Genomic DNA, 16,355 nt, shown 5'->3' on the forward strand with positions numbered 1-16,355 from the left:
CTGAAATTTCCTATGCCACACGTTGGCCTTAGGCTGAATTATTCTGAAAAAAAATAAACTGGAAGAAGAACAATGTTGGAGAGGACAGTAAAGAAAAGAGGTAAGAGCTAAGCATAGAGGGTGAGGTCCAGTGAAACACAGACCCGGGGGAGTGGGTGAGTAAAAACCTGACTGGGACAGGACTGCTGGCACAGAACAGGGATATCTGTAACCAGTAAAGTACCTTCCCCTTTGTAGCCTGGAACAGTAAATTACACCTGTGAATCCAGGTGAGGACTCAGCTGGGAGTCCATGCGGTCTCTTCATAGAATTCCTTTTTATAAGTGGTCATTCTTTTATCATGAGAGTTCTTGCTTTTGCCCAATGTTGGGCACTGACAAAAAGGACGGCTGTGGGTTAAGCCACAGAAAGAATTTAAGCTTAGTTGTTTCCCTTCAGTTTACCCAGAACAGGACTAGTAACAGAGATTTTTGGCTTTCAGTCTCCTTGGTGTCCTGATTTGCAAGATCCAAAATGGAGTTGTAATACTTCCTAATCTCATGCAGACCTTTGAAAAATAAATTAGTGTATGTTTTTAAAGCTCTCAAAGAATGCAGCGCTGAACATCATGGACAGAAAGTAATAATTAATAATTTTGCACTTGGTATTTGATTAGGAGAACGAATGGGTGTGAAAGGTGAGAAGAAAAACGTTGCACCCCTTTTATTTTTTCACCACAACATTTTAACAAAAACATGTAGCAGGAGGATTAGTGATTTTTTTTTTTCAGTAAAATGATGGACCATAACCGTTTCTTTTCCCTTTCTTTTAAGGATATATCTTTCCCTTTTCTCATTCACTCATATAAAGTCTTTGTTCCTCCATTTTTCTATAAAAAGACATAGTGAATTATCTAGTAAACATGAATGTTCTGAGATGGAGTTTAAAAAGGAAACAACTTATTCTATTTTGGGCGAATACTGCTAAATTGTTGTTACACATGAAATAACAAGTGCCAATGGTACAATGGCCAGGTGTTTGACACCAGAAACCCTTGCACCTTCCAGCTGCTTTATTCTGCTTTGATGATGCAAAAGCAACTGTGGAGTGAGTTTAATTGACCGATTAAGCTGGGATTACAAGTGTTTTGTACCAGTGAGTTACCAACAATATGAGCATAAGCATGAGTCTCTTCTGCAGCTTTTCAGCACTATTTTCACTCCAGGAGGGGAAGTCACCCTGGGGTGATTTCCCTTTGGGTCCCTGGGAAGCTTTCCTTCTCTGAGACGTGGCCATGGGTCTGCTGTCTGATGGGAGCAAGCACCCTGCTTCTCAGAGGAGTATCTCAGTCCGCCACGTACACTTCAGGTTCCTGACTTTTGAGTCTGTCCACATTCTCAGTCACTAGCACTGGCAATCCGTAATGCAGGGAAAAGGTGCTTTGTGCTGTCCAACACTACAAGGCACCACTGAAGCTGGAAGCTCCTCTAGTTACACCCAAGTGTTTCCACACCACCCACTCTGTTTGTAGCTGGTGGGCTGAATTAAATGGGTAGGCACCTCCTCCACAGTGAGGTTGCCTCAGATTTCCATAATAGTCTCTTCATGATAACTGTACATGAAAATAGCATACTGTAGCCTGTCTGAAGGAATAATCTATCCCGTAACAAGTTCTAGGCCGAAGAGAGCAAAAAAGGAAGGTTTTAACATTCTCCATATCTTGTTTTCTTCTTACTGGCTCTATGTAATCAACAGTTCTGTTCTTCATTTTACAATAGCCTAAAAATAAACCCTTGCAGCTCTCCTTTCCATCTTTTCTGCTAGAGTCACAGGTATTCTACACATTTTTTATATGTCCTCTTTCAATTACAGCTACTTCAATATAATTGCAGCTTTGGTATTTGGAATTTGTGTTCTGTTAAACTTCTCAACAGATCTCATACTTTTCATATCTAGCTTGTTAGGCAAAGATATATTCACTTCCCTTGCTTCATCGGATTAATATAAATTACCAGAATTTATAGTCAAACAATAAGAAGCAGAAATGTTATGGTGAAATGTAGGCAAACCTGCAGGTTTTGAGGCTGTTGTGCTGGGATAGGGCCTTAAGCTGGGAAAGGTACTGGGTTTTGGGTGCAGTAAAATCACAGAATCACAGAATCAAACAGGTTGGAAGAGACCTCAGGGATCATCGAGTCCAACCGTAAATGAGATTAATAGGTTGGCTACTGCAATTGTCAGACTTCACTTTTTGGCCGCAGTTGTACCAATATGCGCACAATTTATGCAGAATCTCGACACTCCCGATTATGAGTGCTTCAGAGTGAAGGTGACTTCTCTCACAAGACATAAGAACTATGAGGCAGGTTCACAGCTGTGCCAGATGTCACCGTTTCTGAGAATACAAACGAATGCGGCAGCTAATGAAGGGTTTGTCTGACCGTATTCTAGAAGCTTCCTGAAAGCACTGGGCTGACTTTTCTTTGCACCTGCAAGGGTCAAAAGTGACAGCCGATCAAGCCAGATGAAATTAAAAGCCTACGAGTACTCAACCGTCAGTGTTCAGGCAAAGCTAAGTTCTAAATCAGCGGGTCGTCAGGACGTGGAGTCTTGAAATCTCTGTGCACAGGGATGAGTGAGAGGGCCACAAGTGATATTGAAATGCCCCGCTTGCTGTATCTTCATTATGTGTCTGAGGAAGGAAAAATTGTGACTTATTCATAGGTAGAGTGAGTAGAAACCCATAATTAAACAAAGTTTAAATTAAGAAAAGAAAAAAAAGAGATAAAAACAAGCTTCCAGCTCAATCAAGAAAGAGGAATGGCTGGGGCTGTTGCTCTGAGCTGCTTCTTGGGGGCAAGGACTTTAAGCTCACCATGTTTCTTTCTTTAAATAGTAATATTAGAAGGTGAATTGGTGCTGAACAAGTTATTTTCCTGCTTATATAATAAAAATATGCTTCAAAAGTACTATGTGACACCTAGGAGACAGTTTTGGATCAGGAAGACGTCTGGTTTATTTTCCTCTTTATTATAGCTCCAGTTCCATCCTTTTAAGCTCTGTGTTTGCTAGGATAAGCTTGCAGAACTCTCTGCTTCTGTAATATTCAGATCTGAAAAACTCAAAGTACGTCATCTCTAGAAATAAATAATTGCACAATTCGGAAGGAGTTTGATCTCAGGAACCATCACGTGTCTCCTGAAACGGTTGCAAGTCCATGGTTGAGAGCTGATCCAGGCAGTGCCGGGTTACGAGGGGAAAGCTTTGCACCAAACACTGCCCTTCTGGAAAGGACTCGACAGGTCACAAATGACTCCTCCAAATGAACACAAAGACTCTACTGTCTTTTTGTCAAAAGAGAGGAGCCAGCAATTCTTGTCCCAGCAAGACAGAAAGGAAATCTAGATTATACTGTCCTTCCCCAGATCTCCAGAGTATTGGGGCCCTAAGCAAACTGGCCAGAGAAATTTAATGGTTATAAAGGGAAAAAAACCTTATATATAACAAAATTGGGGATATTATTAAGGTTTTTCCTTAGAAAAGAAGATGAAGGCCCTTTATCAGATGTAATTTTCCTGTCTCATTTATTTACATAGTGAAAATAATGATGATCCTGCAGATATCTTGGGGGAACATACAAGCTACATGATTTTACTTGCAGGATTTAAATAACTCATGGCCTGGTATTTTTGTGGGGGACCCAAGATTTACTGTCTCTGCCTGCAGTTACAGCTTTAGGATGGAAAAGTAACAGGAGAGATGAGGCTGAGGAACAGTTTTTAAACGTCTTGCGGTTGTATTAGTCGGTGCATTTGGTTAAGATAATTAATTGATTGTTGTTTCTCTCTCCTCTCCCCAACCTTCTTGTTTTTCTCCTTCTCCCTTTCCCTGTCTGTCCTCCTGTCCTCCTCACCCACCCTTATTTTTCTCTTCCTTTTCTGCTCCTCTGATTGGCACCCTCTTCTTTGCTCTGCCTGTCTGGCACAGAAGCGGGGTGCCCGTGAGAGGGGCCGCAGGCGCAGTCTCGCGGTGTGGGAGCTCCAAGAGCAGTGCTCTCACACCACGGGACCACTTGGTCACTGGTGGGACTGTCCCAGACAATCCAGGACAATTGTAAGCTCTACCGTGTGTCACGTAGGGATTGTGCTGCATTACAGAAAAGGGCTGACTTTTGAACTGGGACCATTTTCACTGGCAAAGAATTAATATTTTGTATTTATAAGAAGTAAAACAAGCTTGTGTGAAGACTGTATTTATGTTACTAATACAAAAGGCAAAGATATATTTGCATTTTGCATTCTACTAACCGCTAACATATATCCTATGTTTGCAGCTTTCATTTAGTCTGGTTTGCATGACTCTACATAAACTGACAACTCTTGTAATATACCTGGTGATGGAAAACCCTTTAAAGCAGGTTGAACGTGTACAAAACCAAAAGCAGCATTAGCATGTTTGTCTGGTTTTCTGTTTTCCTAACACACTGGCTTGTCTCACTCTCCTGAGTTGTGTGTCTCGGAGCCTGTTCCTGTGTTATTATGCATCATTTGTGATCATATGTTCTGATAAACATGGGAAGTTAAAGAAGGTTAAGACGTTGAATCTTTTTCTCTTCAAATATTATTCTTCTGATTATTTCTTTAAAACAACACGAGCTGAATTATGTAAGCTTTTAAATTAGCCCCCACAAGTGGTGAGGACAAGCCTTTGTACCATAAACGGAATTATTAGACATATGGTTACAACATTTGTTTGTGCACTTTTACACGCACACTTCTGTGGGTGCAGTGTAAAAGCTTTGAATGTGAATCTGTGTTGTATTTCTGTGGGGGTGGGAACTATTCAAAATGTATCTGGGAAAACACATCTCTGGGATGGAGAAAAGAACTTTGGGCTTATTTCAGCAGAAAGCTACTGTTTGAGAACGAGTAGCGTCCTTTGGAATATTCACTTTGACTTTCTCAACAGCGTTATGTCAAGTTAACGCATCCTAAATGTATTTGGCAGCGTGCTGGTTTCATCACAGTTGGCCCCAAGGCTCGAACACTTTGTGACTGGTATTTTTACAGTCCCTGCCAACCTACTGAACCCAGAGTCAATCTCACTTCTCCCACAGGTCAGCACAAAGCTGGCCCAAAGGTCTTTTTCACTTGTGTGCCACTCAGTGGGTGTGGAGTTGAGGGGTGCCAACGGTCACAACGCACAGCGTGTTACCAACGGTTCTCTCTGAACTTGAGCTCTCTGCACTGAGGGTGACACAAAACACTCAGGTTTTTTTGAGGGTTGTGTAGGCTGTAGTCCAGGATGTGTTGAAAAGGCGTTGTTCCTGATAGGTTTTGTTATGCAGGGAAGGACCTGCCTATTCTATTTTATCTCCAGCCCAAAAGTTCTCCATATACTATCTGTTGACTATTTTTGCTTATACAATGAGCACAACTTCAAAACACACCAGAGTTCATGTAAGGAATGACAAAACAAATTGTAAAGGCTCTTCCTCTCAAACATGATCACAAACCCCGAGAGAAGCCTAAGGAGAGAGAGACCTTCCAGAATGTACTAAAGTTGGGTTGGTTCTGATGCCTTGGCAGTATATGGAGAGAGTTCTCCTGAAGTCTCATTACCTGAGGGGTTCAAAACTTTTCAGCTCAAAGACAGAAATGTAGGTTTTGCCCAAACCATGTGCCAACGTGTTCCCTGAAGCTGGCTTTGGCCAAGGGGGCTGAGGGATCTCCCAGGCAGCCCTGGCTGGCCAGTGGATTCCCTGTGGCAGCTCTCGGTGCAGTAGGGCCAGCCTGTTTACAATAGTTGTTGAGTTTAACAGCTTTACAAGATGTTTAGAACAATAAACTTGTTAAAAAATAAAGGCCTTCAGATTTCATTCAGAACTGATTATCCTTCTTATTAATCTGCTTTTCTGCTCGTTTCACATTTGGAGACTGAACTAGAATGACATGTGAATGCGATGACTAGCTTCCCTTACCAAATACAAACATGGCTATCAGCATACCTTCTGCAATGCCTTTTTTTTTTTAAAGAGTGCATCAGCATACATGTGAAATCATAAATGTTGTAACCAGGGTAAGGCTTTTTCAGTGCTATGCTTTGAAAAAATAAGATTACAGTTGATGTTTCCCTCTAGTTTTGTTTCAGTTTTGCTTAGAGTAGGTTATTTCATAGTGAATACTATTCTTTTGTGTTGTCTTGTGTTATCCACGAAATGTAAAGGAAAAGTAACAGCAGGAAAAGTTGTATGTAAAACTTCTATGTGTGTTGGGATGGGTTTAGTATTCACAATACCTTTTAATCACTTCTTAAAGCTCGAGGAGTTTTGCAGCAGTTTAGGCCCTTGGGAGTCCCCTCCCGTCGGCTGGTGGAAGCAGACTTTAAAAGCTACTTTTGCATTTCTCTGAAATGCACAGTACATTTTTTTAAATCTTGGATTTTTAATTCTCTCATCCAAACAAACCTACCAGCAGTCCTTCCTCTCTGTGAACCTTGCTTTCTCTTCTTGGGAGCAGTCCTGCTCATGTTTAGTTTTGTGTCACGTCCAAGTATGTGTCCTCTCCAGTTAGTGGCCATCTAAATGCACACATTAGTCCCCCATTTGGACTCTCTTCAGCTTCTTCTCTCCCCATTTCTGCTGGGCCCAGCCCCTCACCTTCTCGGTGTCAGGACATTTTTGTCCACCTGTCCCTGCTCCGAACCTCATTGTTTGTCGCTTTTATGCAACGTTGTTTCTGAAGATCCAATTCTGTTCCCGTTGGCCTCAGAACAGAGTATTTGTGTTCTTGCCAATTTATTACTGATGCAGACAGCGTTTCTCATCACACAGCAATTATGCCACGTGCTCTAAAAACAAGAGTTGGTTATCCCTGCCCCATAGGATTTATCAGAACAATTTTTGGTCTGCTTTTTCTCCCTTTATTTTCCATCTAAAGGGGTCTAACTTTTCCCCCCCCTCATGCTGGCCTCATTAGCTGAGATCACATCTCTTTTCTCCCTCAAGGTGCTCCACTCTTCCCAAACCCCCTTCCCTTTCCCCCCCAGCTCTCGGTATGTCTGTCTGTTGTTCTCTGTCCTAGTCTGCCTGTTCACCCCACTGTGATTTAGGCTCCTCTCCCTACTCATCGCTCTTGGCCCTTTCAGGTAGCATTCTCGGGTAGGCGAGAGGGAATGAATTGTCACTTGTACCTTTTTACATTTCTGCACCAAGACCCATAAAGCCAGTGGGTGAGATTTTGTCAGTTTAAATGTGGAGTTAGCTCACTGCTTTATAACCGTGCATACTTGTGTATCACCAAGATAACCATTAGTAACAGAAATTTTATTTGCTGTATTCGCAGTATCTAAAGAACTGAAAGCCCTCTAATGTCTGACTGTGTCTTATCTTTCCTGGACCTCATTCATCCCGTAATGTAACATAAGCACATTTATTTTAAATTACTGGAAAGAAACCGTTAATGCTTGTATTATGTTTTAACTTGCTTTCCTTTGGAGGCAGGGAATTGTCAAGTAAGTACGAACACCACGCAGCCCAGAAAAAGCACAGGTCGCTGTGAATGCACAATGCAGATTGCATAGCTCAAAAAGGGTCAGTGCAAACCTCTTGTCTTGCCACTGCCACCTTATGTACCAAAATAAATCAGGTGTAGTCACAGACTTGTTAAAAATGGAAGTGAATTTGATGCTGCTTTACATTTGTTTTATTAAGATAAGGCAATGAATGCATACGTGTGTGTATATATACATGTACATGTATATATGAACGCACACAACATTTGTGTTTGTGTGTACTGTGACTAGATATATATAAAAGTGTATGTGTGTGTTTCCAAATTAAATCTCATGCTTACAATCTAGTGATTATCCATCATGTCATAGTGGTAGTGTTCCCTTGCTTTCATCAACAATTTTGGCTTGCTCTTGTCATCAACTTTAACTGATGTTCCTAGGTAAAGAAATGTAAAAATGATCCATTTAAAAATTCCACTAAAACAGAAAGAAGAGCAGGAGGCATACAAGAAAATGATTTATTATTTTCGTAAGTGCTGATTCAAAGGCCTTAGTAAATCTGGGCTGAAATGGCCTTTGCTGTTGTAGCATCACATTCTGATTTTGTTTTGTAAGAGAATTAAGTTTTGTAATGATTTCCTCCACCCCCTCCCCGCTGGTGGTTGCGCTGGTGTTCAGCCCAGTTACCCTGAGGGTTGTGTAACGTGACTCGGTGGAGGCTCCCACAGAACACAAAGGGACAAAAGAGAACGAGCTGTCCCGGTGAGGAAGCTGGCCTACCCCTGAACAATGAGGAGGCTAAATTGCAGGCTGAACTAGGGGAGAAAACAAGCCTTCATTGTGTGAAATTCTCAGCAGTGCTCATGAGACTGTGAAGTTCCTACCAGTTTCCATCCCCGTCAGGCACGTGAAAATAACCACACGGAATCGTGTTCTCCTTCAGTACAAAGCGTGCAGGAAGCATGGAGGGAGCTGCCTTTTTTCCCTCCGCCCTGTAGGATCTTTAGTTCAGAGGATACCCAGTGATGCCAGGGTATGATGTTTCTGCGTTTGTAGACTGGTGCACTCTTTAATTTCTGTTTTAGTTCTTGCTGGCATGCTCGAATAGCATGTTGTGTGCCACAAAGGAATGACTGATCAACTCTAAAAATGCTTGTGCATGAGTAAAGTGCTCAGAAGTACACCTGAACTGTATTAAGTTTCTTACTTGGCTTTGTTTGCTGCTTACAAGGGGATCAAGGTAACTCTTTCACTCTTCTAATGTCACAAGATCACCTGCTAATGTCCTTTGCTAGTACATAGTGAGTTTGCGTGTTTGCTTGAGAAGTGGGTTAGTCTGTTTACCTCCAGCTTTGCTCTGTCTTGTTTAGAGCTCAGATTTTCAGGCTACTTACTCCTGCAATAAGTGTTCTGGCTGTGTAGCAATGAGTGCTCTAGCTGTGCATTTTGTCAGTTGTTGCCTTTAATACCTTCCGTAAAATACAACTCCAGAACAAGCAGCTCCCTCTGAGCAAAAGGGATTTCATTCTTCTGCAAAATGAGAATTAATGGTAGTTACACTATAAGGACAAGAACAATCTAATTTTCAGAGCATGTATAATGTATATCAAGTTCACACCTTTTTGAAATCTTAAACTGGGGAAACACTTTCCAAATTAGAGTGTTTATTAAATAAATGGAGGCGAGGCATTTTGGTTTTTTACCTACAGAACCCCACTGTCGTTTAACCCCGTCTCCAGAATCTGCAACTGGAGTTTAAAGGCACGCAGTGGGGTGGGTTTTGTAGTGCTAACAGCAGCCATCAAGTGATGTTTTGGAACAAGCCTTTAACCATAATACCTCTGTTTATTCTTCTTCCATCACCACTTCTACCCCAACCCTCTAGCAAGACCTGTTTCCTCAGTAAGAGATGTTCAGACACAATAAAGAATCTCGGCCAGGTTTCCATGGGCTAATTTCTCCAGTAACCCAGGGCAGTTGTCATGGCTCTGTTCTGCTGTTGGCAGGGTTAGAATTAACCCTCGTGAATTTCTGTGAGCAGAAAGGGAGGATCATTGTGCTTAGATTAACACAATGGCCACCCAAAGTGGAGCCTGTGCGGCAGCATTTGATTATTTTGCAAGGTCAGGAATGTCCAGAGGCTGAGCTCCCTCTGCTCCTCTCTGGTTTGTGCCTCTTCTTTTCTTGGAAGGACCAACTCAGATAGTGGCAGGAAAGGTTATCTGTCTTCAAAGACCATTTGCTCGAGTTTTGTTTCAGTCTGTGTTCTACATTTGTCTTTTTAGCTACTTTCAGCAACTGTAATTATATAAAAATGCTTTGCTGGCCTTAGTCTCTGTTAAATTCGCAGGGATGAATGACTTGTACATTTTAAAATGTAATCATTTTATCTCTAATACGGTTTGGAGAAGATTTTAATAAAGTCTTGTCAAGGTTTTGTGATGGAGTTTCTCAGAAGAAGCGAGGCTGGGGAAAGGTCAACTGCCAGCTGTAGAAAAACTTCTAGATCCTTTCAGAAAGCAACAATTTACCAGCATTTACTAGTCAAGGGTTTTCCCATGGATTTAAATCATAATGATTTAAAAAAATAAAATTGCTGTACAGTGGTCTGTTCTACCACTCATCCACAAAATCTACATCCATGTTATTTCTGCTCTTCCCATCAGAATGCATGTGATTTTAGTCAGTTTATTGTACAACTCCCAAAAAAGCTACGCATTGAGCTCATGTAGTTGCACTTGGCCATTCCCTGTTCACACACAAAACATCTGCTGTGGTTTTGGAGGTTTTATTTTGCTTTCAAGTGTATTGACTCTCTTAAATGTTTGTTCCAGGCCGCCAGTGAGCAGAGCTGCTCCTCAACCTGAAAAACTGCAAAAGAACAACATCAATAAAAAAAAGAAACTGGTTGAGGTCAGGCTTAATAGTTTTTCATTTGCTTTAGAAGTCTTATGTGCTGGGTGAAATTCATCCCTGTTTTGAGGGCAGCTAAAGTCATGTTAATGACTTTAGAAGAGAAAGAAATTTCTAGAAAATGCTTTTCAAAATTTGTCTCTTAATTTGAAGGGCAGGTAGAGTGGGCTATAAAAGCAACACGAACAACAATCCCTTAACCGTTACTGGTTGTCTGGAGGACATTTCCTTGGCAATTGCTTATTGTAAGCTGAAATTACACCTCTAATTGATGTGTTAATTGTAGAGTTACTTTCAGCCTGCCTTTGCTTCTTATAAGGGCTTAAAGGTCAGAATTTGGTCTGTTGAAATGTGGTGGTTTACAAGAATGATTTTTGAAGACTCTTAAAGTAGAAGATGATCACAAATGCCTGATACCCTACAGAGCTATTAAACTGTGATGGGAAGAGAATAAAATGGGCCCTTTTTTTGTAAGTTGTCTATATTTTGAATGGAAATTTACAGAAACAAAACGTTTTCAGCTGGCTGAATTATTAAAGAAATAGTAATATAAATGCGGTGCCTTAGTTGACCAATTACAGTGTTGTGGATAGTCTGAGAATGTCGTGCCTCAATAAATTAGGAGAACAACAGGAATAACTGATTAATTATTGTTTAATTATTCTGTTGCCTCTACAAGGTACTTGTAGCTCGTGTGATTGCTTTAGAACTGTGCTTATGTGATCCAAGCTCTGTCATCTCCTTGTTTCTTCTTTCACTTGACTCTTATTCTTTCTTTTTTGTTTTACTTGACTAGGAGCTGGCTCTAGACCATGTTTTTGGATACAGAGGATTTGATTGCCGCAACAACCTTCATTACCTAAATGATGGTGCTGATATTATTTTCCACACTGCTGCAGCAGGCATAGTTCAAAATCTTTCTACTGGTAATTCAACTTGAAGCGATACTTTGAGATAAAAAATGCTGCACAAGTACAATATTCCTGATTGAATGTCTTACTTTCCTGTAACTTTCTCACATTTAGCATCTGGATAAATAACACAAAAAAAATTTTAGATGGCTGTTGTATCAGATTGACAATTTCTTGTGTTCAGGTCACCCTGTAGAGCCACCCTGTTCCTTTTGGCAGGTCTGAGATTCTTCTAGGGAGTGTAATAAAAACCTGGTCCATTTCTGCAGCTATGCCTTGCTAAAATCCCCACTGAAGACACAGGAAGGGCTTTCTCACAGGAGAGAGCCTGGGTTATGAAATGTCTAGTACCTCCAGAAATACTGGGAGCAGTAACGTCCATTGTTCCATTTTGAGTTGCTTTAGCAAAGTTGTGCTCCAGGGAAGGGTACGTTTTGATGCAATACAGTGTGAGCAAGCTGCTGTTTGGACGGGGTAGAAATATTCTGTGCCTTTTGGGTAATGAAAAGGAGGAAAAACACAAAAAATGTATCTGCCCCAAGTTGTAGCACCAACACGTCCATATTCTTCATATATCTTAAGAAACAAGGACAGGAATTAAAGGAATTTGGGCTTTATTTTATTCCCTCTTGGTGCCACAGCGGTGCGCTCAGCAGCTCTGCTGCCGAGGAGGGGCGGAGGCAGAAATGCTGTCACATCTGGTGACCTTTGGGGACTCCAGTCCTAGCACGGCCTCTGACCCGTGCAGCTGGGAGGCCCAGTCCCATTGCTCTTTTTGGCCTCTTTCCCTTGGGAGGGTATTGCAAAGCGCAGACTTCACAGAGCTTTGCTCTCCACTTTGCTTCCCACCGACTGCTTCGATTTACTGGGCAACCCGGGCCCTGCGTTTGCCAGTTTTGCTTTTCCGTGCAGTTACAGGAGGCTACAGGGTGACTCTTGGGCCCATTCCTGGTTCCCTGGACATAGCTAGTTTACCAAATATCACTTTTATATATATCTGTGTTTATGGTTACATTCATAGTGCGTTTGGGGCATGGGAATAGAGCAGAGCAGCTGTCGATGTAGCTACTGCCCCACGCCCATCCATCCCCAGGAGAGCACAGCGTGAGTGTCACAACAAGCTGCCTGAATATTCTTTGTTTCAGCGGTGGTGCTTTCTTTGATGCTGTTGTGAATAAAAACATGTTTGGATTTTATTAGGTAGTCAGAGTTTCTACCTGGAGCATACTGATGACATTCTCTGCCTAACTGTGAATCAGCACCCAAAGTATAAAAATATTGTGGCTACCAGCCAGATCGGTAGGTGACTCTCCATATAACAAAGCTTTACTCAAAAATTATCAGGGGCACTGATTTATTTTGGGCTTTTCTGTGTAGGAACTTTACCAGGACGTGCCAGTGTTACTGTCCTCAAACTTTTTCTTTGATTTTAAAAAGGTGATCAAGCTTCAGGATCTCATGATTTCAGTTTCACCTCTGATTGTGAGTCACTGGATTTTAGAGTTAATTGCAGTGTAATCATATTTCAGAAAGCAAGCTTTGATAAACTGCACTAAATTATCTCATCAGTCTGTAATCGTAAGATTTATAGAATTCCCTCTTTTCTTCCTGTGTCCAAGGCACTGTTTAGCAGTAAAATGCTTAGCAGTGAAAATACAATGATGAGAATTTCCTGTGCAGAAGTACAAAAGCGGTATGGAAAAGGAAAGAAATAGAGTGAAACCTCAACAGCAATTACGACACATAAGGGGTCCGTTGAGAAACCATGTGTATTTATGTGTTTGTTCTCCACATGGAGAGTCCTGTTAGGTCCCCTAGGACCTGTTGCAGGAGTAAACCTTGTGTGGGAATTGCAGGATCCTTTGTCCCAAGCCTTGAGAAGGACCTGTTGTGCCTTTCACTGAAACCAACTTAACCCTGGAATGATTAACTTCATGACAAGGAATGGTGTCATTCTGGAAGGAGCCTCAAGTCCGTAACTCCTGTAACAAGGAACTTAACAGGGGGCAGAAGATCGGTGGTAGATGGACACCTTAGCGAGCCACCCTTGCCACCTGTACTGAGTGCTCTCTCTGCAATCTGGATACTGTGTAAACACAAAAATCCATACGTATTGTCAGAGCTCCAGTTCAAAATGCTGATTTCTATGACACGGGAAGGGTGACTGTTAAAGGCCCTTTTTCTAGTCTGTCAATAAGAGCCCATGAAATCAGTGTTTCTGATTTTGGTTGATATTCTGTACAACTACAGATTCCTTTCGCTTTTAAATGTAATGATTTTAAAAAACTGCATGTCTCTAGCGTTTCTTTTAAATACCATTTTTAAAACTCAAAAGTACTAAATATTGTTGCGATATTTGTGTATAAAAAGCAATATACCCAAAAAAGTTCAACAATATTCCTGCTTATTTGCTTTGTTGATTTAATCCATATCCATTTTCAAATTTTTAATTTTTTTTTTCCTTCTGGTGCCGATGCTGGCACTTCAGCATTAGAAACATGACTTATTTCACCTATTGTTTTCCCTTGGTGCTTCCTCATTTGCCATTGCTCTCACAATGCAGGTGATATGACAGAATTTCCAGGTAAGGCTGATTCGTTTGTGGATTTTAGTCAGCAGAGTTATGTAAAAGTTTCATGTTACCTCGTTGTATCTGTGTGATCGCGGATACAAGTGACACATCTACAGACAATTTATTTTGCATGAGGTTCTTCATAAACGTTATGTTGTTCGTTTAGAATTTGTCTTACTTCATGAAATACAATGATTTCCTCCGGTGTTTTGCAAGCAATTATGATTTTTTTTTTTTTTGAGTAATGTTAATCTTAAAACAAAGGAAAACCCCACAACTTATAAGTGTCTGTTTAGGTTAAATGTTCTTGAAAAATGCCTGTTTTGCATTGAAGCTTTCCAGATGCTGAACTCTGGAAATGCTAAAACTCTAAAAATGCTCTTTTAATCCATCTTTTTGCACGTAGGTACAACCCCCACAATTCATGTATGGGATGCTATGAGTAAGCAAACGATTTCAATGCTGCGCTGCTTCCACACCAAAGGGGTCAACTACGTGAACTTCAGTGCAACTGGCAAACTTCTGGTTTCAGTGGGAGTTGATCCAGAACACACTATCACAGTGTGGAGGTGGCAAGAAGGTAACTCTGGAAAAATCGTGTTGCTTCATCCTAACAGAACTATGTGCAATTGTTTGCTTTGCCTTTCAAGTCTTTGGAAGAGATTTCTGTTCTTGCTCTGTGTATCATGGCTCCCTAAAGTCACAAAGTCAGTTAAAGGAGATAGCAAAATGCTTGAAATTATGAATAAAAAAATGTTTTACACTTCTATTGTAAATAGAAGTTAAGGAAAAATGTTGTTTAGTATAAAATTCCATGAGATTAAGGAAAGTATTTTCTTTTTCCTCCTAAAACACTTGAACTTTAAATTCTACGCCATAGATAGACCTTTGGGAAGTCATTTCCAGAAAAGAGTTATCATCTTCAGAAATGGTGGAGGGGAGAGGAGAAGTGTCTCAGCTCCTTAGATGTTTCACCAGATGGTAGCTCATTGATGACATACAAAATGTCTGTGGTGTTATGTCCCTGACCAAGGAGACAAATCACGCTATGAAGATGTACATGTTCATTTCCTAAAGCTGTCAGATGCAATGGAATAACCAGTGACCTCGCAGGCTGCATGAATTCACATGCTCCATACACTGAATAATGCTGGGATTTGCTTAGCTTTCAGCATCTGGGGGACAGTTCTCTAATCCAATACCAGCTCAATTTATTTTATAAAATCATATCAGAGCTTAATTTTTCAGGTGAATTTAACTTTATTTTTATCCTTCTGATTAAAACAGGGGCTAAAGTTGCTAGCAGGGGAGGACACCTGGAGAGGATATTCGTTGTCGAGTTCCGCCCAGACTCAGACACGCAGTTTGTGTCTGTCGGGGTCAAACACATGAAGTTCTGGACGTTGGCTGGCAGTGCCTTGCTGTGTAAGAAAGGAGTCATTGGGTCCATGGAAGATGCCAAAATGCAAACCATGCTTTCTGTTGCCTTCGGAGCAGTGAGTTCACATTACTTGCTACAGAATTTTATAATACTTTTTTATTAAACCTCAAGTGTCCATTTCCTTTGTTGAAATCTGGGTCAGTGTGGACAGAGCTCTTGCTTATTAGTCAAACTTTTAATGTGAAACTTGTGCACCTTTAGATCCTCGTGCAGGCTTTCTAAACTGGGTTGGCTTTCTCTGTCAGTGAATATTTTTTATTAGTGTCTGTGCATGCCTGCAGCATCAGCTGCCATGGCTTTTGTTTTTTTACTTTGCTAGTTATCTAGCACTTCAGTGGTTAACTTGGAAAAATGGAATATTGCTATTTTGTGTATAGGCTCTGCAACCTTTTTTTCCACTGACAGTGTTATGACATATGCTAGTGATCCAACAAATGGTGACTGTATAATACTCCCCTCTATGATCATTAAGGAACCACAGCACTGTGCTTTATACTTAATAGTTAAGGAAAAAAATGCATATTAACAGTGAAAAGGCAGTGGTACCATGATACTGGTAACAGCCTGAAATAGCTTCTGCTTCATCCAGAAACCCCGTAGAAATTACCTGGGCAAAGGTTAAGCATAAATTATACAAACCTGGTGATTTGTTTCAAAGAAAACCCTTGCTCCTAATTATCCACCCTCGACAATAGTACTAATGTGTGAAACATGAGTGTATAAAATTAGGCTCCCAAATCCACATCCTTGTGCCCAAACAAGTGACTTTATTATCAAAAATTGCTTAATACTAAACATCTCTTTCTATTCCAAGGGCATTATCCAGTATAAAATGTAATGGACACTAAAGACCACAAAAATTGTTTTAAAAAAAGCAGCAGAATGTAATATTGGACCAAACAAATGGCTTGTCCATACTTTCCAAGGAGAAACAGACATTTTCTTTTCTAAAATAATAAAACTAACGTCCTCTAAGGGACACCTTCAAAACCAGCAGATGAACTCCACTCTAGCAGCATATGTCATT

The 16,355-nt window shown here is 40.8% G+C and overlaps 1 protein-coding gene across 6 annotated transcripts in view; it reads left to right on the forward strand.

Moving 5' to 3' along the window:
- The window catches only part of EML6 (EMAP like 6), a 112,867-nt gene that overhangs the window by 81,143 nt on the left and 15,369 nt on the right, over positions 1-16,355 (forward strand). The window contains exons 28-35 of one of the 6 annotated variants that reach the window (XM_068402347.1): positions 7,477-7,491; positions 8,723-8,731; positions 10,326-10,404; positions 11,201-11,330; positions 12,516-12,618; positions 12,946-12,962; positions 14,294-14,467; positions 15,175-15,383. In XM_068402347.1, the coding sequence (XP_068258448.1) occupies positions 7,477-7,491; positions 8,723-8,731; positions 10,326-10,404; positions 11,201-11,330; positions 12,516-12,618; positions 12,946-12,962; positions 14,294-14,467; positions 15,175-15,383 (736 nt within the window). Of the gene's footprint in view, positions 1-7,476; positions 7,492-8,722; positions 8,732-10,325; positions 10,405-11,200; positions 11,331-12,515; positions 12,619-12,945; positions 12,963-13,878; positions 13,900-14,293; positions 14,468-15,174; positions 15,384-16,355 lie in introns of all 6 variants that reach the window. The other 5 variants (XM_068402355.1, XM_068402338.1, XM_068402312.1 and 2 more) reach the window with 5 other exon arrangements.

The sequence above is a fragment of the Nyctibius grandis genome, chromosome 1 (genome assembly GCF_013368605.1).
Source record: "Nyctibius grandis isolate bNycGra1 chromosome 1, bNycGra1.pri, whole genome shotgun sequence".
Taxonomy (NCBI): Eukaryota; Metazoa; Chordata; class Aves; order Nyctibiiformes; family Nyctibiidae; genus Nyctibius; species Nyctibius grandis.